The sequence below is a fragment of the Gracilinanus agilis genome, chromosome 5 (genome assembly GCF_016433145.1).
Source record: "Gracilinanus agilis isolate LMUSP501 chromosome 5, AgileGrace, whole genome shotgun sequence".
In the NCBI taxonomy this organism is placed as follows: Eukaryota; Metazoa; Chordata; class Mammalia; order Didelphimorphia; family Didelphidae; genus Gracilinanus; species Gracilinanus agilis.
Window position 1 is genome coordinate 23,238,760 of NC_058134.1, and position 23,446 is coordinate 23,262,205.

Below are 23,446 nucleotides of genomic sequence, written 5' to 3' on the forward strand. Positions count from 1 at the left end.
GCTGAGCCAGCAGAAAGCGGGAGCTCATTCTGTTGAGTCTCGTAGGGCAGAAATTGGAGCAAGTAGGTACAACTCTGAGAGGTGGATGGCATCTTGAGGTCAGGGAGAGAATCTTCCAGACTTAGGGTCTGCCCCAAGTGAAATGACCTGCCTTTGAAAGGTGGGAGGATCCACCTGTCTGACTCATGCTGAGGAACCCAAGAGGCTTGTCTGGATACAATTGGGGAGCCCCAGCTCCAAGACTCTGGATTGCAGTAACTAGAACAACTTTACTTTGGGAAGGTTCCGCTGGGATTTCCAAAGCTCTTGACTCTTCGGAAATGACCGGTTCTTGAATTCTGTGTTTTCTCCAACTCAATGAATTGGAATCTTTGCATGCCATGGCCATTTTGCTGTTTGCTAGAGCAATTCACAGCATCCCAAGGGCAGTCTCCCAGGACAATAAATGGGGACGATGGACTAAATGGTCTTCTTTCAGCTTCCTCGGAGTGGGTGCCAGTGAAGGCAGAATGCTAATTGACTGTTCTTTTAAATATATTTTCTACATACGTTCCAGATAAGGATAGACTTTTAAAAAGAAACATAATGAAAAGGGGACACTTAGCACAAAGAGTGTTTCTGGGTGATTGAATGGGAAAATTCACATTTGTAAAATTGGAGGGATTTTAATGCCTTTTTTTATTTCTAAAGCCATCCTAAGGGATGCTTCCTGTTAAAAGGTAGAGGAAACCTTGAGAAGATGGAATAAATGATCAGTCAGGTTGTTTCTGTTACCTGATTTGTCAAGGTACCTCTCCCTTCAAGACAGAGAGCAACGGCTCTCTCTGTCCCTGCTAGGAATAGCTTTGAGGCAGAATAGCTTTGAGGCAAAAGGATACAGAAATCTGTATCCGACTGAGATCACCACTGGGGAATGAGTTGACAGTTTAACTAAGACTTGGCGTAGCTTAGTCACCCAAGATGTCCCTTCTAATACAGACTCCTGTCAGAGAGACAGCAATGACTTTTGGCTCAGGGCTTTGCTTTACCTGGGCCTTTTAGAACTGCCTCCCCAAATAGCCCTTCAGCTACCAATCACCCCTAGCTCTTCTTAAAGATTTATCTGACTGCTTTCCTATTATGAAAAAATACTTTTTGAACAGGATAATAAATAGCTAAGTAAGGAAAGAGGGAAATAGGTGGATTCTAACTCGTAGGTATTGAACTGCTGTTCAAGTTCATTTTGTACCAGCTCAGCTGGGCTGGCTTGACCCTCCCTATCTGTTCTGATCTCAATGGCTATCCTAGGCTAATCAAGTAAAAAGTTTAGTCTCTAGGTTGGCTGGAACAGATGATAGGGTTCTTCGGTATAGCCTAGTTCCTCTCCAGGTGACCCCTTTGAGATAACTGGCTGAAACACCAATTCAATCAGATTCACTCAGGTTCAGGATGACAGTCTGATCAGGAAATGTCTTCTTTGAATGGTTTAGGACAATGGCTGAGAGGATATCTTGTCTCTGGAGAGTCTTCCAGGGACCTCCTGCTCTGTCTCCAGTCCAAGACAAGACTCCTCCCCCAGGGCTGCTAGAAATTTTCAATTGCCCTTTCTGTCAGCATTCCAGTGATCTTTGGCCTCTGTCCTTGTCCTCTTGCCTTCTTAGCTTCCTTGAATGAATTCCATTCTCTCAATTCATCCCCTTTCAATTCGTGACTTTCCCAAGGTTGATGTTGTGAATATCGATACTTACCATTGACCTTACTCTATGCTATTTTCTAATCTACCTCCCCCCCCCAAAAAAAAACCCTTTCCTACACTATGCTATGCTAAGTCTCTATTTAACTATACCTGAACTAAGGTATTTCCCCACGAAAGGTATGGGTTATGTATTTGGGGTTTACAAAAATGATTACAGAAAGTAAAATGCAAGTGTTAAGATCATGTCAAATAACAATCAACCTATTGCTACTATTACCATTCTTACAATTACCATTATTACGACTACTATTATTCTTACAATTACTATTACAATTCTAAACTAATACAACAATTCTCTAATTATGCTTATTAGCATGCAAAAATAATTCAACTATAAAATTTCTATTAACATAATTTCAGCCTTTCAGTCTTTCACAAAAAACTTCTTCAAAGAAAAACTATTCTGCCAATGCAGTTTAAACTTCTGTTATTAATCAATCTAACAACCTATGAATTCACTACAGTAACTATTAACCTTACTGCTAAAGTGTTACGATGCCCTATGCTAACTTTCCCATGCTAATCTATACATGTTTTATATACAATCTATCTCCCAGCTATGCTACACTATTCACAATCTATACAATTGCAAAACCTATGTTACACATATTTATAAATTTATAGAAGGGTATTTACAAAATATGAAAACTATTATGCAGTTTATGTAGTAAAGATCCTATTAAAAGTCACACAGGGACATCTAAGACTAAAACCTTATGCATCTGGCTAAGATATTTACTTAGTTTGCATTACTGCAATCATAGGCTTTAAACATAAAAAATATGTTGGTGAATTGTGTGTGTGTGTCTTTTTGTGTAGTATGGCATGATATACTTACATCTTCCTTCAGACTTCCACTTCTGTTCTTGCCTGATGTTTCTCTTCAGTTCTTGCAAGATATGTACATGTTGGATGTCTCTAATAAATGTGAAATTAATGTGTTTTTCTGCTAACACCATACTTTATCTTACATAAGTTCTAGTTTTTGCCTGTCCACTTCTTATGTACAAATATTTACAAAGTTCATAGAGATTTTACTCTTTGTGTTAACTATACAGAGATTCCTTTGTTCTCTCAACTTTTCTTCTAATCTTTTCCTCTGGGCTGGTATGGCTTTTCTTCTTGTGTTGTTTCCTCCCCTTGTGATTATTCTTGCCTATTGTCTAACATCTTGTCTGTAGTCTTTTGCTTTATTCTTCTTCTGGAACTAGTCTATGTCTAATAGATTGTGATCTATGTCTCATGTTTCTGGTTGATTTTCATTCTCAGCACTTTCTGTATCTTGGGTATTTGTATTTTGATTTTCTCTGTTGGTGTAAGGTTTGTTGTTTGGTATGCAAACATTATATCCATGCATTTTTCTCTGCTACTTTGATTGAACTTGGAGTAGTTAATAGAACTTTGAACCAATCGACCCACTTAGTTTATGTAACTGTTTTTCTATTGAAATTCCTTACCTAGACTTTGTCTTCTGGTTTGATACTGTGCAAAGCAAAATCCAATGGTGGTGTTTGTTGGATAACACCTAATTCATACAGCTCTTTTATCCTGGTTTGTAATGAATGTATGTATTTTCCTAGCTGACAATCCCCTCCTAACATAGAAATGTGGGATGGTTTACACATTTTGCCTTTCCAAATAGCATGACCATACAACATTTCAAATGGAGAAAGATACAAATCTCCACTTGGATGAGTTCGAAGATGGAACAGAACTAGAGGTAGGATTTGTGTCCATTTCAAATGAGCCTCTGAACGGATCTTTCCAATGAAAGTTTTGACCTCTCTGTTCAGTTTCTCAACTTGACCAGAACTTTGAGGATGATAAGGTGTGTGTGCAGAAACTGAATTTTATCCCCAAGTTGTTATAAACCTCTTTGAGCATGCTTTGTGAGAAATGCAATCCCTTATCCAAATCTAACCTGCCAGGAATTCCAGATCTAGGGATGATTTATTTTAATAGATTATTTACTAGAAATGGTATATTACATTTCTTTTCTGGGAATACCTCAGGTCATCTTGTAAGTCTGTCTACTATAACTAGGCAATACTTAAACCCTTTGTCTCTAGGCATGTTAATATAGTCTATTTGTGTGGATTCAAATGGAGCGTAAGCTAGTGGTCTACCCCCAAGACCTTTATTCTTGAACACTCCCTGATTGAAACTCATACAAATTTTGCACTTATTGCAGACTTTTATGGCATATGATGAAATTCCAGGAGCTAGCCAAAATCTGTGGATTGTATCGATTACTGTTTGAGTCCCATAGTGTTCTTTCTCATGTATGGCATTGCACACATGGTAAAATAGCTTCTTAGGCAAGATGGATTTGTCTACGTCTGAAAACCGTATTCATCCTATCTCCTTGGCCCCAAAGTTCTTTTTCCATATCTGAATTTCCATTTCATCATAGGCGTTAGTTAAATTAGCCTCTTCTATTACTGAAAAATTCAGCACATATATTGGGCCCTTCCAAGCAGCAAATTTGGCTGTTATGTTCACCCTATGGTTTCCTAAGGACACTAGATATTTCCCAAAGCTGTGAACTCGACAGTGCATCACTGCTACCTCTTTAGGCATATGGCCTGCAAAAGTTCTTCTATAATTTTTGCATAAGAGATTGCTTTGCCTGAGCTGGTTAAAAATCCTCCAGTTCTCCATATCTCTCCTTTTGCATGGATCATGGAGAAAACGTATTGGGAATCGGTGTAAATGTTAACCTTTTTGTCTTTTCCAAGCTTACAGGCTTGCACCAAGGCGACGAGCTCAGCTCCTTGAGCACTCATGGCTTTAGGCAATGATCCAAACCATAATGTCTCTGACTGAGTTACCACAGCAGTGTCTGTAAATCTTTCCCCACAAAACTGGATCCATCAGTAAAAATTTCCAAGTCTGCATTTATTAATGGAGTGTTTTTTTAAATCCATCCTTGTCTTTTCTATTAATGATATGGTTTGCTCACAGTTTTGGATCGGTTCCCTTTTGAGTGACAAATCTGGGAGTAATGTTGCTGGGTTTAACACATTGTATCTTTTCAATATGATGTTTTCATTGCTCAGCAACACAATCTCATACTGGGAAAGTCTCTGCTGTGTGAAAACTTGCAGATTGTATCTCTTTAATGTTCCTTCCAACCAGTGTGCAGAATAAACACTGAGTTTGGATCCTAACACTAAAACTGTGGATTTTTGTATCATGAGCGCTGTAGTGGCTATGGCTCTAAGACATGAGAACTGTGCCTTTGGTGACATTGTCCGGTTGTGAGTTGTAATATACCATTGGTCTGAAACTAGGTCCTAAGGCTTGCACAAACACTTCAGATGCTACTTGTGCTTCGTGAACAAAGAGATGGGATTTTTTGTCATAATTGGGGATTCCTAAGGCAGGTGCTTTTATTATGGATTCTTTCAGCTTTCTGCTCTGTCTCAAGTCCAAGACAAGACTCCTCCCCCAGGGCTGTTGGAAATTTTCAATTGCCCTCTCTGTCAGCATTCCAATGACCTTTGGCCTCTGTCCTTGTTCTCCTGCCTTTATGGCTTCCTTGCGTGAATTCCATTCTCTCATTCCTTATCTTAAGTCACCGTGACTCAGCGAGCAAGTCAAGTGTGGACATCCTAAGAGAAGCCCGTCTCATAGCTGGGATGGAATGAAACAGTCACAAGAGATGCTGACCAGTGGTGAGCCATTGTCCACCTGCCCTTCATTCACAGTCACCTCCAAGTGAGGTGGAGACTCCTTCGGTTATCTTGGGCAGACAGGAACTGATGGGGTTTGAAAGCTCTTCAGAGGAGGATCCATCCTGCCCCTTCCCTAACAACTCAGCTGCTCCACAAAGGCTCGCTAATTGATCGTTCTGCTGATTGAACTCTTTCCAATATTTCAGTCTACACTATGGAGGAATTCCTTGCATGTGGTTTGAATCCCCCTTTATGGCCTCTTCTTAGCTGGGCCCTGAAGGAGCAGGAAGATCTCACCCTTGGCCCGGTCACATTTTGCACGCTGTTCTGCTTCTTTCTCTCTTTTCCACCCATTGTGAGCTTCCAGAGTCTTCATTCTTTCTCTCATTGTCTTCCTGGTGATTGTTAACAAAGCACGAGTCAGTTTCCCCATCTATAAAATGGTTGCCTGGAGTCAGGGGTGACCCAGACAGCCTCCTCTAATGAGTGCCTCTTCAGTTCCAAGAAAAGGATCTTAGGCATCCCACTGTTTAATGAAAACCATTCATGTTGTAGGGAGGGATGGGGCCAAAATCCTAGCAGCCCTCTTGGACGATGCAAGATGCTCTTTCTGCCTCCTTCCCTGGGAAAATGCAGGTGCTCTCCAGGCTTAGCTTTCAAAATCTTAGCATAAACTGACTCTAGTGGACAGAAGGTCCAGCCATGGGCTTTCCAATCTGTCTTCTTAAAACAAGCCTTGCTGAGTTCTGAAGGGCTCTGGACCAGGCTGGCCACATGATAGTCACTTCTTCTGACATGGCAACTCTGAAAGACCATTTATTATATATGTATTACCTATAATATTTAATTTCTTTATTATTAAATATTTAATATTATTAAAATATTTTTAGGAGTTGGGCATTACATTGCATAGCGTGTTAGACCTAGCCTTAGGAAGACTTGAGTTTGAATCTTCCCTCAAACCCTTATTTTGTGTGACCCTGGGCAAGTCATGTAACCCCTTTTAGCCTCCGTTCTCTCATCTGCAAAGTGGGAGTAAAGTGACATCTACCACATAGTGAGAAAACAGAGTCTTAAAGCACTCTATAATCTGGTTATCTATTATTATTATTGCGAATACTGCTGCTCACACCTCCATGTGTCAGAGCCCCCCGTCTGTGACATGACACCCCCTGAAATGCCCCCTCCAGGTTTCCTCAGAGCCTTCATCCTTGAATAATTTTATTCTTTAGAGAGCGCTGCCCAGCCAGCCCATCCGTATGGATGGAGGGGTCCTAAGAGTTCCGGTTGCTCTGGGGAGCGCACCCCTAACTCTTCTCGATGTTTTCACCCCTGAGGCACTCTGCGGCTTACCGACTATGAGGAGGACTATGTTTTCACGCTGCCCAGTGCTTACGCCCGCTCCATTCTGACCATCCCGTGGGTGGAGCTTGGCGGCAAAGTCACCATGAACTGTGCCAAGACCGGTTACTCGGCGCTGGTGGTCTTCCACACCAAGCCTTTCTACGGAGGGAAGGTCCACAGGTAGGAGCCCCTGACTGGGAAGAGGAAGAGCCAGACGCCGCTAAACAATAAATAATACTCCCAGGAATGAGGGGAAGGGATAAGCATTAAGTCCCCACGATGGGCCAGGCACCCTGCTAAGTGCTTTATAAATATTATCTCATTGGGAGGCAAGTGCCATTCTTTTTCCCATATTACAGTAGAAGATACTGAGGCAGATGGAGATTAAATGACTTGCACAGGGGCACATAGCTAGTAAATGTTTGAGGATGGATTTGAACTCAGCTCTCTCTGATTCAAGGTCCTGTGCTCTGTCCACTGAACTCCCCAGCTCCCCATGTCATTTCTCTTTGGTTTGAGAAGACACCATATAATTTGTACGTATGTAATGGGTTTAATAGTACAATTTTCATTTGTTCAAACTAATGGCACATGAGTTGAGTGCATACCGTCTGGCAGTGGGGCTCGGAGGCTCAGGAATCAAACTGCCATTAAAAATGTCATCGATCTCTAGAATGCTAGAGCTGGGGGCCAACCTTAGAGACTGTCTTCTCCTGGGATTCTTAACCTGGGATCCCCAGACACCCCCCAAGAGCTATGAGATAAATTTCAGGGGGTCTAGGAGGTTGGAGGGGAAAAAATTACATCATTGTTTTCACTCCTCTTTGGTGTCCTTCATAGTCCTCTTCACTTTATTTTATGCATTTGACAAGCTTCTTCTGAGAAGTTGTTGAGAGGCTTCACTGGACTTCCAGAGGGGCATCGATGACAACAAAGAACCCCTTGTCCAGTCCAGCCTCCTGACTTTATCCATAAGGAAATTGAGGTCTAGAGAGGAGGTGCAGATGGCACAGCCATGATGGGCAGGACCAGCACTTGGGTTTCTGGACCTGTTTCTTTCTTGGCATACGCCCCTGTGCCTCCGCACAGAAGCTCCTGGAGGCCTTCTGTACCAAGCCACTGGCTGGAAAGTCAGAGTTCCTGCCTATATGACTGGGGAAAAGCACTTAACTTACCTGGGCCTCAGTTTCCTAATCTGTAAAATGATAGGGGTTGGTTGGTCCTAGATCTATGATCTCACAATTCTATTTGAAAACTGTCCTTAAAGGAAGGAGAATGGGGGGTGGGGTGGGTGGAGAGACAGAGACAGAGGGAGACTGGGAGAGAAGGAGGGAAGAGAAAGAGAGAAGAAGGGAGAGACAGACAGAGAAGGAGGGAGGAGGAGAGAGGCAGACAGAGAACAGAGAGAGGCATAGAGAGACAGAGAGGAAGAGGGAGGTATAGAGGGGGAGAGAGAGAAAAAAAGAGGAGGAAGAGAGGCAGCGAGACAGAGACAGAGAGAAGGGAAGGAGGGGAGGAAAGCAAGAGATACAGAGAGAGACAGAGACAGAGAAGGAGAGAGGGAGGGAGGGATACAGAGGGGGGAGAAAGAGAGACAGAGAGAGAGGCAGAGAGAGACCATTCCATTATTCAAGTTGGGGAGTTGGGCATTTTCCTCTATATATTGGGGGCTCCCTGAAGCTTCCATGGAAAGAACACCTTTAAAACCTGGGTGCTACTTTGCCCATGGAGGTTAGGAGAGTCCAATGACCAGATGTGGTCACAGGCAAACCACAATAGCAATAATCTGATTTTCACATGGCTGACCTGGGGTGGCATTTTCCTCAGCAAATTTCCTCAGCAAAATAACCTCTTTTCTGTGGGGTCTCTCCTCAAGGACTTGGTCTGGGAAGAGGAAATGATCTGGAGGGCTTTTCTTCCTAATCTCTGCTAAGGTTGAATAATGCCAGCGAAGTGGGTAGGAAGATGCCCTAATTCTTTAAAAAACAAAACAAAACTACCAATATAGGACACGCCAATCAGCTGGGAGACGATGGCTGGCATCATCGTTATTCACATTGATAGCATTACATGGTAAAGTGTTTTCTGCACCCAGATAGAATGCCCAAAGGGGAATAATCATCTCAGGAAAGGAAAGGGGCTGCCTTGGCTTAATGGTGCAGACTGTGTGGTGCATACTGATGGTTCCTAAGGAAAACAACGAGAATTTGTAGGTGGCGTACATTAACGAGGGCGGCAAGTAGCTGGAAATCCTGCCTTTTGGTGGATGTCCTGGTAGAAACCCTTAAGTCACCTCCCAAAATATCCTTCCCACCTTCTTCTGTAGTCTCTTTGCAGACATGGCCAAACTCCTACCAGTTCATAGAGACATGGGGGTCAAGGTGCTGGAGATTGGATGCCTTGTTGGGCATCCAAGGTTGTTAGATTTAAGGAGGCGCCTTTGCAGTAGAATATAGACTTTTTTTAACCTTGATCTTCCACCTTAGAATCAATGTTATGTATTGGTTTGAGGGCGGAAGAGCAGTAAGGGCTAGGCAATGGGGGTTAAGTGACTTGCCCAGGGTCACACAGCCAGGAAGTGTCTGAGGCCAGATTTGAACCCATCTCTAGGCCTGGCTCTCAATCTACTGAGCTACCCAGCTGTCCCCTGAATGTAGGCTTCTTAAAGGCAAGTACTGATTCATTTTTGTTTCCCCTGTACCCAGCCCATAGGATTTAACCAAAGGTATTCATTTTTGACTGACAGAGGATGAATCAGGCCCAAAGTACTAGACCTCCTTAGACTCTCATGTACGATTGTCTGAACCACGTAGCTTCCTTGTAAGGAATCAGAGAAGCTGGCAGGTCTCTGAACTCTTTCTGAAGAGGTCCCATAGTCTTTGTATAGATAGAGATAGAGCTGTATATTCTCAGATTTCCATAGGCTATAGCAGATGTGTAAGAGAGTTAGACAGGTAGAAAGATGGATGGTTGGATGGATGGATGGACAGGTAGATACATACATAGGTAAATGGGTGGGTGGACAGATACAGAGATACAGAGATGGATGGATGGATGGATGGATGGATGGATGGATGGATGGATGGATGGACAGATACATACATACATAGGTAGATGGGTGGGTGAATAGATAGATAGACAGGTAGATAGATGATGGATGGACGGATGGATGGATGGACAGACAGATGGATAGATAGATAGATGGATGGATGGATAGATGGATGGATAGATAGATACATACATATATAGGTAGATGGGTGGGTGGGTAGATGGATGGATAGCTAGATGGATAGATGGATGGTGGATAGACAACTGTTTAACATTCCAAGGCTGCTGCATTATATTTCACTTTATATAGTATTCCCCAACATCCAGAATGCTCGCATAATGAGATTCTGTTGGTGTGGGTGCTGTGTGTGTGCACACAATCTCTCCATTCCTTTTTTGTGAGACAGAAATGTCAGAATCAGAGACATATTTTAAAACTTCCAAGGTAGATCACAAGAGTCACAAAAACTAGGACCTGATTTCCCCTGTTTTCTGAAATAGAGCAGGGGCTGGTGGAAAGTGCATTGGAGGTGGGTTTGAATCCTGCTTTGAAAGCCAAACAAACCAGTTATGTACTCAGAGCCTCAGTTTACTCATCTGTAAAATAGGGTTAGTGGGTCCCATAGTGTGTGCCCCACAGGGTTACCATGAGGTTGGAATGAGAGATTCTCTGTAAATGATGCTGTATAATACAGGCTCATTAAATTGAGCTGAGTGGAATTGGATTGATCACAAAGTCACTGGCATCCATGGGAGTTATGAAAGGGTCCAAGACAGAGATCAGAGCTGGTCAGGGGCTTTGTGGCCATCTAGCCTGACCCCCTTATTTGACAGATGAAGAACCTGAGTTGCAAACAGGTGAAATGATTGACTAAATTCTAAAGGATTGCTTTGGTTGTCCCTGGGCCTGCTCTTTTCCATCCATTGAGGTTCTAGAGCATCCCATAATGAGAGCTCTTGTTCCCAGTGAGGGCCCTGAGGTATCTAGAGCTTCTCCAAGTGATCTCTAGGAGGGGGAGGGCAGGTTCTTACTAAATCCATTCTTATTTTAATGGTGGACTGTATGTAAAGGGGAGGGAGGAGAGAGGGCATAGTGAAATGGTCCAGGGAAGTTTATTGACAAAAGGCTGGTCTTTTCTAATCCAATCCAATATTTATTAAATACCTACTGTGTGCCAGGCACCATGTTAAGTGCCGAGGAAACAATAAAAAAGAAAGATAGTGCCTGCCTTCCAGGAGCTTACAATCCAACGAGGGAAGAAAAATTTAAAAGAAGGCAGGTTGAATTACAAAATGCCAGATAATGATTGCAAAAAACTGTTTCTAGCCAGGCCTAGAGATGGGATTTCCTGGGTTCACTTCTTAGAGGTGTGACCCTGGGCAAGTCACTTAACCCCCATTTCCTGGTCCTTACCACTCTTCTGCCTTGGAACTGATACTTAGTATTGATTCTAAGACAGAAGGTATGTTTTTTTTTAAATTTAATTGTTTCTACATGTAATTGAAAAAATGTTTTTTAAAGTCAAAAGAAGATTGGAAAAGACTGGGGTGTCAGGAGTACCCAACAAGGGAGCTTCTTGTTCCATGGAGTTGAAACCAGGCAGGACAGCAAATGCAAGGTAGACCAAGCTGAGAGTCCAGTTTCTGCCCTCTTCAGGGAAGGCATTGAGAGGAGCTGAATACTTTTCTAGAGGACTCTCTTTGGGGAAAGAAGGTGATAGTGTTGTACGTGTCATCCCCAGCTGGCAAAGTCCCATTTGTTTTTCCAAGAGAAATATAATTCAAATGGATTGACAGGGGATTTCATAGGGGCTTTTGCGAGATGAGTTTGCTAATAAATGCCAGACCTGAGATAGCATGGAGGTGTGGTGGATAGAGCATTGAACGTGGAGTGAGGAGGGCCCAATAACTGCCTCATATCCGAGTTAGCTGTGTGTCCTTGGACAAGTCACTCAACCTTTCCCAGCCTCATCTTCTTCATCTCTGAAATGGGAACAACAATGGCAACTACCCCCCTAGGATTGTTGTGAGGAACAAATGAGATAATATAGGTAGAGGACTTTGTCATCCTTAAAGTGCTATACAATTATTATTGTTACCATCATCTTTGGGGCATTTTCCCTCTGACCTTCTCCCTTGTAAAATCATACCAAGTAGTATTTGTTCCCTTTGCAAATTATGTGTAGTGTAGACAAGAGCAAAGTACTTAGCACAGTGCCTGGCACTTAGTATGTGCTCTATAAACGTTAGCCATTATTATGATCATTATCGTTCCTATTAAGTTGTAAGCTCCTGGAAGGCAGGGGCTCTCTTTTGCCTCTTTTCCTATCCCCAGGGCTCAGCCCAAAGTCTTAATAAATATTGACTGATTTGTTGATTTGGCATCACCTTTTTTCTAAATCTGTGACCTTAGTCAGTCACTTCTCCTGTGTGGGACTCAGTTCACTCAGATAACCGGATGGCCCTGAAAAGCCTGACCAGTTCTCCATCCGTCACCCTTTTCTAGTTCCCATGGATGCTTGTGACCTTGTGGTCCATTCAATTAAACCCACCTCAGTTTAATGAGCTTCTGTTATTTGCCTCCTGTGTCTTGGGCTCTAGGCTAGGTGCTGGTGAGCCAGTGACCAAAGGAACCCATTCCAGCCCTCAGAGGTTAGTTTCTACTGGAGAAAGAAACAACGGGCTTACAAATGAAGTAAATTCATAATAGGTGCAAAATGAATACGAAGGATTATTTCAGGGTGAGCAACTCGTCACAGCTTGTGAGTGCTTATCAACAAGCATTTATTATGTTCCAGGCACTGAGCATACAAAGACAAACGTGAAATAATCCAAGCCTCCGATGAGTTTACATTCTGTTAAGGGAGCCCAGTGAGACCTCTTGGGTAAATAATCACGTTTGCCAGATGGCGACAGCATTTGTGATGGAAACTGCTTCAGAAAAGAGAAATGACTGGTTTTTTGTTGCTGAAGATTTTCATGGGGAGTGAGGAGGGTTGGAGACACAGTGTGGGAGATCATTTCTAAGTACCAGGAAGCCGGAGGTTCGATAAAGAACATGGTAGGGGGATTGCTTACGGGCACATTGTCCAACATCTTTCCCTTGCTTTTAGGACCGTGAGTATAAAAAAAATGAGTAAATAAAAGTCACAAAGAAACAAAGAATTCAGCTACTGGGAGGGGAAGGAACAAAAGCTGCCCTCTCTCTTTGATCCAGTTTACAAAAAGCAAATCTATTTTTATACACAAGCTTCCGTTTCTGCTCTTTGGATCAGAAAGGTTTTTATTCAGTTTATATGGAGTGAAAATGAACATGACTGTGCAGAACCAAAAGCCAGTTAAGGCTCACATTATGTTCTCAGAAAACTTGGTGGGGGGATTTATGTCCCTGAATCAGGGGTCAGCCCATCTCAGGGGCAGGGGAGAGAAGAGGGGGTTGGGTGGTGGTCTTGGAACTCGGAAAGAGAGGGCCAAACACTAGTGGGAAAGCCACCAGTGGAATCTCCGGCAGCTGGGTGGAGAGAGACCTGCCCTGATCTTCCATGGGGCCACTTTGGAATGGCCTCAATCCAAAGGAGAACCAAGTCACATGAAGGGATCTTTGGGAATTGGGCTAATTTTAAATCAGAGACAGGGAGTTTAAGGTTTCCTCCAGATGATGGGAAACAGGCAAAAGCAATGAAAGGTCAGAAATGTCCATAAGAGTCTTTTTAAAGACAGGTTTCAAGGTCACATCCAGAGCTGAGACAGAAGAGGCATTGATTTATGGTCCTGCCATGAGGTCAAAGTCTCAGAGAAGTCTTACAGTGGACTCTTTCTTTTCCTTCATTTATAACTAATCTCTAACCCATCATCTAACCCATCCTCCCCCTCATTTTACAGAGAGGGAAACTGAGACACAAAGAGGTCAGAAGATCAGAGACTTAGAGCTGTAAGGGATGGTAGACCAAGAGAAATGGATTTACCATAGGTCCCACAGATAATAATCATTATAGCCCATGTTTGACCCAAACTGTGGATTCTTTTTCTTTATTGAAAGGGATCAGACTCTTCTCTCACCATTTTTTGTTGTTGTTATTAATAAAAATGTTACAGACTCATGGTTTGGAAAATAAGGTCGGGATTTCTATAGAAGTGGGTTTTCCTCAAAGTAGGTAGTCCTTCCTTCCAGTGGTATAGTTGGTGACCTCATCATGTCTGCCTCTGCCCATCATGTCCTCCTGTGAACCCTTATAGGGAATCTTCACCCAAGATGGCAGAGCCCTACTCCAGCTCTCTTCACTTTGTATAAATTCTAGCGGGTTGATCCTTGGAGATCCAGAAGAGCTACAGAGTTCAGGAGATAAAACCAGACAACATTATGTTCTGTGGGCTTTCTTCCTTGTGGTGGGGAGGGAGGTGCATTGACTTTTGGTGTCTGGTCAAATTTAGAGTCACAGCAGAAGTGAAGCACGATCCCACCAACACCATTGTGTGCAAGGCCCAGGGCGAGTGGAATGGCATCTTGGAATTTACATATAGCAGTGGACAAACCAAAGTGGTCAACACGGCCACATTGCCCGTCTACCCAAAGAAGATTCGGCCCATTGATAAGCAAGGACCCATGGAATCCAGGTGGGGGAATGAACATGTGTGTGTGAGTGTGTATGTGTGAGAGTGTGTGAGAATGAGTGTGTATGCATATGGGTGTGCAAGTGTGTATGTGTGTGTATGTGTGAGAATGAGTGTGTATGCATATGGGTGTGTATGTATGACTGTGAGAATGAGTGTGTATGCATATGTGTGTGTATGTGTGACTGTGTGAGAATGAGTGTGTATGCATATGTGTGTGTGTGCATGTGTGTGTTTAAGAAGCAGAGATAGCTTTGTGGTTGGCCTGTGGGGCTCTTTTTCAACCACAGGAGGGAGAGCATATAGTGTGTGCGTGTGTGTGTGTGTGTGTATGAGTGTATGTGTGTGTATGTGTACATATGTATGTGTGTAAGAATGTATGCGTGTGAGTGTGTGTACACGAATGTGTGTGTGCGAGTGTGTGTGTATGTGTGTATATGTATGTGTGTATGAATGTATGCGTGTGAGTGTGTGTGTGCGAGTGTGTGTGCATGTGTGTGAGTGTGTACTACGAGTGTATGTGTGTGAGTTTGTGCATGTGTGTGAGTGTGAAAGAGACAGAGATAGCTTTGTGGCTGGCCTGTGGGGCTCCTTCTCAGTCACAAAGAGGAGAAGCTTATGGTCCCGCTTGGGCCTTGGGATGGTTGTCACTGTTTGGTCCATCATGATGAGGAGGGCGAAGAGTAATGAATAATAATCCATTTCTTCAGCACCTGAACATTCACAAAACCCTTTCCATTGATGAGTTCCTTAAGTCCTGCCAACGATCCCACAGCCATTCGCTTCGGGCCGTTATTCTTGTCTCCACTTTATAGACCAGGAGGGTTCAGTGACTTGCCGGGTGGGGAGGGGGGGGCAGCCCAAGCTGGATGTGTCCAGGCTGGCCTCAAACCTGCCTCCCCAGCCCAGTCTGGCTCTCCTGGCCATGCAGCATCTTGGTTGTGTAGGATTTCAGTCAGGATCTTGGATCTTGATCTGGACGGGACCTCTGAGGCCATTGAGTCTAGACGCCTCATTTTACAGAGGAGGAAATGGAAGCCCACATAGTAATAATGATAGCCAGTAGAGTCAGTGTAGTGTAGCATCTATGGGATGTCCAGAAGACCTGAGTTTGAGTTCTGCCTCTGACTTCCTGCTGGCTATGTGCTTGGACAAATTGCTTAAATTCTCAGAGCTGGTAACATCTGGAGAAGTGGGTGGCCTTTCCCAAGGGGCTTCGATGGTGGCCATTTGACCACGGGAAGTTCCTTACCCCAGTGAAATCCCAAGCCCAGTCCTTGTCTCACTCCTGGTTAAAGAAGGCAGCGTGTGTGTAGAGCTTGAGCATGTGTACCGTCTCCTTCCATGTTCACGACTGCCTGCAGTGGGTGGTGGGTGCCATCCTTATTCCCATTTTACAGATGGAACATCTGAAGCTCCAACTAAGGGATGTGCCTTAGGTCATAAAACTGAACTGTTTCTAGGTAGGATTTGAACTCAAGCCTTGCTGGCTCCAGGTCCATTCCCCCTTCATTCGACCATGTTGCCCCTCCTCACTTGCTCTTGTAGGATTCGGTCCATGATTTAAACTGGAAGGGGCCTTCGGGATCATCTAGTCGGTTGCAATTACGTTTAAATGGGGCAATGATTAGGTCTCTCCTTTGCGCCAGCCATGGCCCGGGTGCTTCGGGGAAATCTGGGGGTGTCCAAAAGTCCGGGGGATGCAGGAATAGTAAGTCAGCCATGAGACGAGCCCTGGCCAACAGGTAGCGTGTGTTCTGGGGATCTAATGCCCTTGTATTACAGAGGAGGCAAACTGAGTCCCAGAGCCAGGGAGCCCCCGCGCAGCCCTGGCGTGAGTGAGGAGGGTCCCCCCGGCTGGTCGTCTCTCTCTGGAGCTCCAGGACAGATGCTGCCTCTCCTGGCGACACCCCCAGCTCACACGCATGTGCCCAGAGGGCCCCCCGACCCTCCATGAGGGCCCGACGGGAGGCTTGGGTGGGTCCCTGCCTACAGGGGGTGACGGTCCCCAGAGCTGCAGTTCTAGGCTGGAAAAGGGAACGTCCCAGCGGCCCGTGCCCCGGGAGCTGCTTTCGGGTCCCTCCACTCAGGCAGGGCTCGCTTTGGCCAGACATCCTGTTTCTCATCCTGCTCTTGTCAGAGAGGGCTGGGTCTGGAGGCAGAGAACCCCAGTTCCTATCCCTCAGGGCCTCGGTCTTCCCCTTTTAAAGCGACCCTCCTAGATGTGGGGGAACGGAGGAGTCCCTCAGTTCAGATTGGCGTTCCTGGAGCTGCCAAACGCCCCATCTCATGTGGGGGAGAGGAAGTGGGCCCTGCCCTCGGGGGGCTCATCCCGTTGGGTGGGAAGATGAGAAATGACGGAGGCATTTCGGGGAGAGGCGAGGAGGAGGCCCGGCTGACCCGGCTCTGCCCCCGCAGGAACCTCTGGAGAGACGTCACGAGCTGCATGAGGGAGGGCAATATGAGCCTGGCCACCGAGTTCAAGAGGCACCTGGAGGACCAGCAGCGCAAGGATGAGCAGAATCGGGCTGAGCTCAAAGTGGAGTGGCAGCCCAAGTATTTTAGGAAGGAGGTAACTGGGGCCACCCCACACTCTCTGCCTGTGTCCCCACCTCCCCCAAGGACCTAGAGAGGGCTGCCCAGGGAAGGGGTTGCTGCTGCTCTCACTGCACCAATTTCTCAGAAAGGGAAACAGAGGCATTCAGAAACCTGTAGGAGGGTCCTGGGATCTTTTGAGGTGATCCAGTCTGATTCCTTCCCCTCCTAGACTAGGAAAAGGAGACCCATCAGGGTGAATGACTTGCCCAAGGTTCTTTAGCTAGTCAGTGGCCATTGGAATTCGAATCTAGGTCCCAGTCAGCTTCCCATTCCTTTTGAGGCAAAGGGTCTCACTCCCATGGCTTCTTGGGATGAAGGAGGTGGGAGGAGGGACGGCAGGCCTGGGGGGATGACTTTAATGGACCTAGAGGGGGGCCTGAGAGTTGAGGAGGGTCGTTTCTCCTTGATCAGGGCCTGAAGGCGAGGGCAAGAGCCCAGGCCGAGTGCCCCAGGAGCCCCAGGAGCAGGCCAAGTGAGCCCTTGGAGGGCAGGGCCAGCAGCCTGCGTGCCCAGGGCTCCCCTCCTAGGGCATAGGTAGCATCTCAGGCTGCCCACCCCTCCAGCCAGGGACGCCACCCGGAAATTCCACAGACCACTCTCTCGGGGTTTCCTCTTACCTCCATCCCGCCATTAACAAGCTTTTAGCACTGAGGATTCAGGTGCCCCAAAGGAAGCTGTTCCTGTTCTCAGAAAGATGGCACAGGGCAGTAGTGAGCTCTGAGGCATGCCAGGGATGCCACCAAAAGGATCCTTGCTTTGGCTGGGTCACCCTGGATGCCCTCCTATCTCAGGGATTCTGGGATTCACAAGCAGGTTTTGGGGCTCCACCAGGGAACCCCAAAGCAGGTTTGGTTCTCCTCTGGTGCCCAGACCAGGTACCATGATGGCCTGGAGAAGGGCCTCTAAGGGCTCTGGAGGGTGCAAACCCAACCTCCTGTGGGGGAGGAGGCTGAGGCTTTCCCCGCTTCGTGAGCCCCAGCCTGCTCCCCATCTCCCTTCGGTGCTCCCATGGCCCCCCATATCTGGGACAAGATTATTTTTTGAACCCTCACTGGAATCGGTACTGTGTCTGGGTTCCAAGGCCGAAGAGTGGTGAGGGCCAGACAATGGGGTCACCCAGCCAGGAAGTGTGTGAGGGCAGATTTCCTGGTATTGATTTTGTATAGATTTTCTATCAGCTTCTACAGGAAACGCGTCCCCTCCCCCCAAAGTAAGCTCTCGAGGGCAGGGCCGCAGCCTTCTCTGTCCTCTCTGGGCCCGGCATGTAGTAGGTAGTTAATGCTTGTTTATTGGCTAACAGCCACATGCTAATAGTGGCAGGGTCAAGAGTAGAACCCAGAAGCCTCCTGAGGATGCATTTATCGAGCTCCTCCTGTGTGCCTGTCTCTGGGGAGAACAGATGACAGACACGCTCCAAGGGAGGTGATTGGGCTTCTCTCCCAAGTCTCAGAATGAATCCATTCCAGGAAGGATCCATTTGATCAACCACAAGTTGACAGAGAGCCGCAGGCGGTGTTAAAGTAGGCGGCTGACATAGTGTTGGAAATAGGCCTGGATTGGGTCTGAAGAGGAGGGTTCAAATTCTGGCTCTGCAGCTTAGTATCTGTGTGACCTTGGGCAAACTCATTCATTTCTTGGGGCCTCGGTTTCCTGACCTGTGAAATGGGGGTGAGGCTTGGCGGAGATGCCTTCTAAGGCCCTCTGAGCTCCGTCCGGGACCCTCCCAGCCTTCCAGTCCTCCAGTTCTGATCCTGTGACACATCTGTTCCACAGGCCTCACTAGGAGGCGCCATCTTGTTTGTTCCCCCCACCCTCCCTTGCTTCTGCTAAGTTCTCCTCCAGCAAAATGCCCCGTATAACGTGTCCCTCATTCCCTTCCAGGGTAATGGCTGGGTGTTTGCGAAACATCTGTGGACAGCCCAATGACGAGGATAAAACGCAGTGTTCTCCAAGATAGAGCTGCCTTTATGGGCATTAAAATGGTGCCATATATGAGGTTCAGGGGGATTGGCCAAGTCCTACTGGGATGTTCAAATGTTCTTTGGATTTTTTTTTTTTAAAGGACAGAACAGTCGTGTATTCTGAGTGACACCCCTCCAGAGTCTAGCTGAATCCTCAAGTCACACGTGTAAAGATGTGTGAGTGCGTGTTCAGTGTGGATGGGTGTGTAAGCGCCGTGTCTGTGGTTTACACACACACAAACACACACACACACACAGGCAGAGACCAGGCATGACGATTACCCTGGTAAAAATGAACTGCCGATGATCGCGAGGACTTTTGTATAAATGAGGGTCGACTTTTTCTATTTTTCCCTTTGCTCAAAGTTTTGTGCACTTAAAATGGGATTCCTTCCTGGCGTGTCCCAAGGAAGGTGAATGGATTCTGTCCAGCTGGCCACGCCACATCCATTTGGTCCGTAGAGCATCTCATTCTTTTGGGGTGGGGCAGAGGGGGTGATGGGAACTGTGGCTTCTCCCCTACTTCCAAACTGAATAAGTAACCCGGTCCTTTGACCCTGACCCTTCTCTTGGGTCCTGGCTGTTGAGCTCCTGTGGTGGGCGCCTTCCAAAGAATGGTTTCCATGGCATGTTTCCATGATGGCAGCCACTGGGGTTGTCTCAGAAGAGCCCTCTGAGAAAGAAAGCTCTGCTTGCTAGCAGAGCGCTTGGGGAGAGGGGAGATGGGCCCGGTGCTTCTAGGTGGGCAGTCAAGCAGGGTTTGGTGCAAGCCCCCTTTTCCTCCATTCTTGAGCACCCATTGGAGGGTGGATTTCCCCCCTGCCTGTCCGATTTAGTTTTTTGACATTTTTCTCACCATAGAAACCAAGTCTAACCCTTTTTAGATGCCATTTTGCCAGTGGAAACATAAGCCTTTGGAAACAATTCCTTTTGTGATTTGAAAAAAGGGGCCCCGATTTTTTGAGGAATTGGGGTTTGGGGGGGCGAGGGAGGGAGGGAAGGGGAAAGGTATTTTTTAATGCACATTTCTAGTTTAAGCGGAATCCTGCAAGGAAAACCCCGTATGATTACAAATAAATGATACCTGCAAACACACCAACATGATTCAGCTTGAATTATGTCTCAGTCCTTTCTCCCAGGAGGCGCCTTAAGTACATGAGACAGAAATGTAAAAGAAATAAAAAACAGGGAGTGTATAACCGATCATTGTTTCAGCCTTTATTCCTTTGTTTCTTAAACCTTCCATGTCAGAACCGATGCTATGTATTGACAGAAGAATGGTAAGGGCTTAGGCAGCTGGGATGGTGACTTAGCCAATTGGTCACCCAGCTAGGAAGTGTCTGAGGCCACATTCGAACCCAGGCCTGGCTCTCTATCCACTGAGGCATCTAGCTGCCCACAGGTTCTTTTTACTGGACTTCTCAGATGACGGTGATAATTCATGAACAGGGGGACCACCTGCCTTCACCCAGGACGCCTTTCAGGCTTTCTTAATGCCCATTTGTCCTACTTTGTAAATAGATTTGGACTGGGGCATTTCTCTATCTCCATCTAAATGCTGAGTTTATCTTCTGCCCTTTGAACGAGCCAGCGGAGTCACCTGGGCGTACACAGCACCGTTCTCCGGGCTTCGACCTGTTAACCCAGCGTGGTTCATGCCTTCCTGTGGGCTTCCTTTCTTATCAAGCAAGCATAGGCGCCAAGAGTCAGGAAGCCATGCATTCAAATCTGGCCTCGGACCCTGACAAAGTGGATAACCCGACAGGGCGAATCACATCATGTGTCCTGTCAAAGGAGGATCAGAACAGTCCCTCCCTCCCAGGGTCATTGTGAGTTTCAAATGAGAATGGCATACAGTTGGTGATTCATACATGCTGATTCTCTACCTGGTCCCGCAGATATAGCAGTTGCACCAGGATGGCAGCTGAAGTTCATTGGGGTGGCCGGGATGGCATCGCATGCAGAGCTTTCCTAAAAGGCTTCCTGGGCCACCAAGAATCTCCAAGCTCCCCCTGAGCAAAAGTGTCCTCTTTGGCTGGTTGGTTCTGGTCAATGGATACAGCCAGGGCTTTGCTGGAGCTCCCAAGGACTGCTGAGAGCCAAGTGTTAAGCACGGGGGCAGTATTTCCACCTCGGCAATCCCTCGGCTTATTGTTCTATTGACCATGTAGCCTTCATAAAGGGATGGAGAGAAGGACGCGGAGGGCGTCCTCTTCTTGGAGAGCTTCTTGTCACTCTCTCCCCAGCATGCCCGCCTTTCCACCCTCTCCCAGTGGCTAGCTTGTCCCCATTCAACGCCACATCGATTGTTTTCAGACAGCGCCTGTCCCAGCGTGGTGCTGGCTGTGTCCTGTTCCCTCCACTGTCTCCCATCTCGGGGCCCCGAGTGCTCTCCCCTTTTCTCGGCACCGTCCTGGGGCTGCCATTGGTGTCCTACGTATTTACATCCTCCTGGCTCCCCGAAGAGTGTAATTTTGGGGCCAGACCAGTCTCCTCTTTGGCTTTGTATCCTCCATGTTAAGAAAGAGGAGTTTGAGTGAACGTGGATAGAGGGCTAGCCTGGGCGCGGATCCTGCTTCCCGCACTTATTAGCCAGGAGAGCCTGGCCCTGTTTTCTCATCTGTAAAATGGGTCAATCATTCCTCTTTCTCGGGGTTGTTCTGAAGCCCAAATGAGAAGGTAAGAAGTCACCCCAACCCTGAAGCACGCTGTAAATGTGAGCTCGGGCTTAGAGAAACCGGACTGAGCTAGTCTTTTGCTCTTAGGAGCAGTGACTGTGTTCAGGTGGCGCCGGTGGTGATGGCGGCCCTGGAGCTGGGACGAGTCATCTTTCAGTCAGCTGAGAAAGTTCATCTTGTCATCCCGTGACTTCCCTCAGCCCAGAAGAGCCGCCATCTTCTACCTGAAAGAGACCACCTAGTAATTAACTACCTCCTGAGGGCTTCCGCCCTGGTCATTAACTACTTCCTGTCATCTGTCCCCGCGCATGCGCATCTCCATCCTCAGGGAGGCAGCTGTGTGTGTTTTCTTCCTCAGGGTAGGAGGGTGGGCGGCAAACGGCCTTGGTAGAGGCATTTGGGTCTGGCTCTGTCTGGCCCCGCTTTGTTTCCACTCCCAGAGGGCTTCTATGCCCATTGCTTGTCTGGGAAGTCGGCTGAATGCGGAGGATGTTTGGGATTGGGGCCAGATGGACCGAAGCCCCGGGAGCCCCAAGAAGCCCGATTGTCTTTGGGTCCGGGTGGGCTGCTGGAATTCCAGAATTAGGGGTGCCCGGGATAAAGCATTTGGGGCTTTTGTGGAGAAGAAGCACCATGTCTGCTCAGATGTCAGAGGGGCCACGGAGAGTTTTTGGTGTCTAGAGGCCCCTCCTGGTTCTCTTTTGCCTCACAACGGGAGTTCTCAGGAATCCTGAGGGCTGGCGAGCTGGCGTTTGTACAGCTCTTCAGAACGGTCGGAGGGCTCTAGACCCTTCCTCCCACAATGCAGCAATGGCCGCTGACCCCATCAGTGGATTTGGGAGTAGAGAGAAGGCTTGATCTGGATGGCAAAGTCCTGGGTTCCAATCTTCTTGCCTCTGCCAGTAACCGCTCCCCAGGGAAGACCTCTTCCCCCATTCTGAGACTAGGGCACATCTTTTGTGGGACGTTTGTCATCCCTTTCCCTGCTGGATGCAGGAAGACCTGAATTTAAATCTGGCCTCCCTGGGACACATCCCTGCCGTGTGACCCCGGGCAAGTCATTTAACCCTGTTGGACCTCAGTTTCCGTATCTGCAAAAATGAACTGGAGAAGGAAACAGCAAATGACTTCAGTTATCTCTGCCAACAAAACTCCAAATGAGATCACGGGGGTCACGAGGAAACAACAGGTCCAGCCAACCAGTTCCTGCTTGGTGAGAAGGTAGCACTGAGGAGCAAGGATCACAGGCCGGCCAGATCGGGAACACTTGGGCTTTCTGTGCTTGGGATGGGCCCATGAGGTGCTCTGGGTTATCCGGGGCGAAGGCAGGTCCCCAATGACAGTGGCTGGCATTTACCTCCCTTAAGGAAGGCCAGCACATTTCTTGAATTGGGGGGCAAACAAGTTTCTTCATGTATTTTTGCCCTTTGCACAAAGGAAGGGAATGTTCTTCCGTGGGTCTCCTCATCCCTCTTCCAGCTGCCTAATAAACACTGCTAAGACACCACCAGCCTTACCGGCCTGGGATCGTGGGGCCAGCTCCAAGGGGCCCTGTGAAAACAAGTTGTGGCTTCCAGCTGCCCCTTCTCTTAGCTCGCCCACCTAATAATACCTACTTATTTCTTCTGGTTCTCAGTGAGAAGCTGAAACCTGGGCCCAGCGCTGGAGGGAACATTTTAGTTCACAGTCTGGGGAAGCCTCAGCACCTCCCCCCACTTTGGGATTCCACAGGAGCCGTCTACATCTCCATTGGTCATTTCATTCAAGTTCCTCCTTGGCTGCCCCCTCCCACAG

At 46.9% G+C, this 23,446-nt stretch overlaps 1 protein-coding gene across 1 annotated transcript in view; it reads left to right on the top strand.

The window, feature by feature from the left end:
- Positions 1-19,925, top strand: part of OSBPL10 (oxysterol binding protein like 10) — a 107,410-nt gene extending 87,485 nt beyond the window's left edge. Inside the window, exons 8-11 of the mRNA XM_044678876.1 lie at positions 6,750-6,936; positions 14,236-14,418; positions 16,834-16,987; positions 18,895-19,925. Coding sequence (XP_044534811.1) covers positions 6,750-6,936; positions 14,236-14,418; positions 16,834-16,987; positions 18,895-18,939 — 569 coding nt within the window. The 3' untranslated portion in view covers positions 18,940-19,925. The remainder of the gene's footprint in view (positions 1-6,749; positions 6,937-14,235; positions 14,419-16,833; positions 16,988-18,894) is intronic.
- The last annotated feature ends 3,521 nt before the right edge of the window (positions 19,926-23,446 follow it).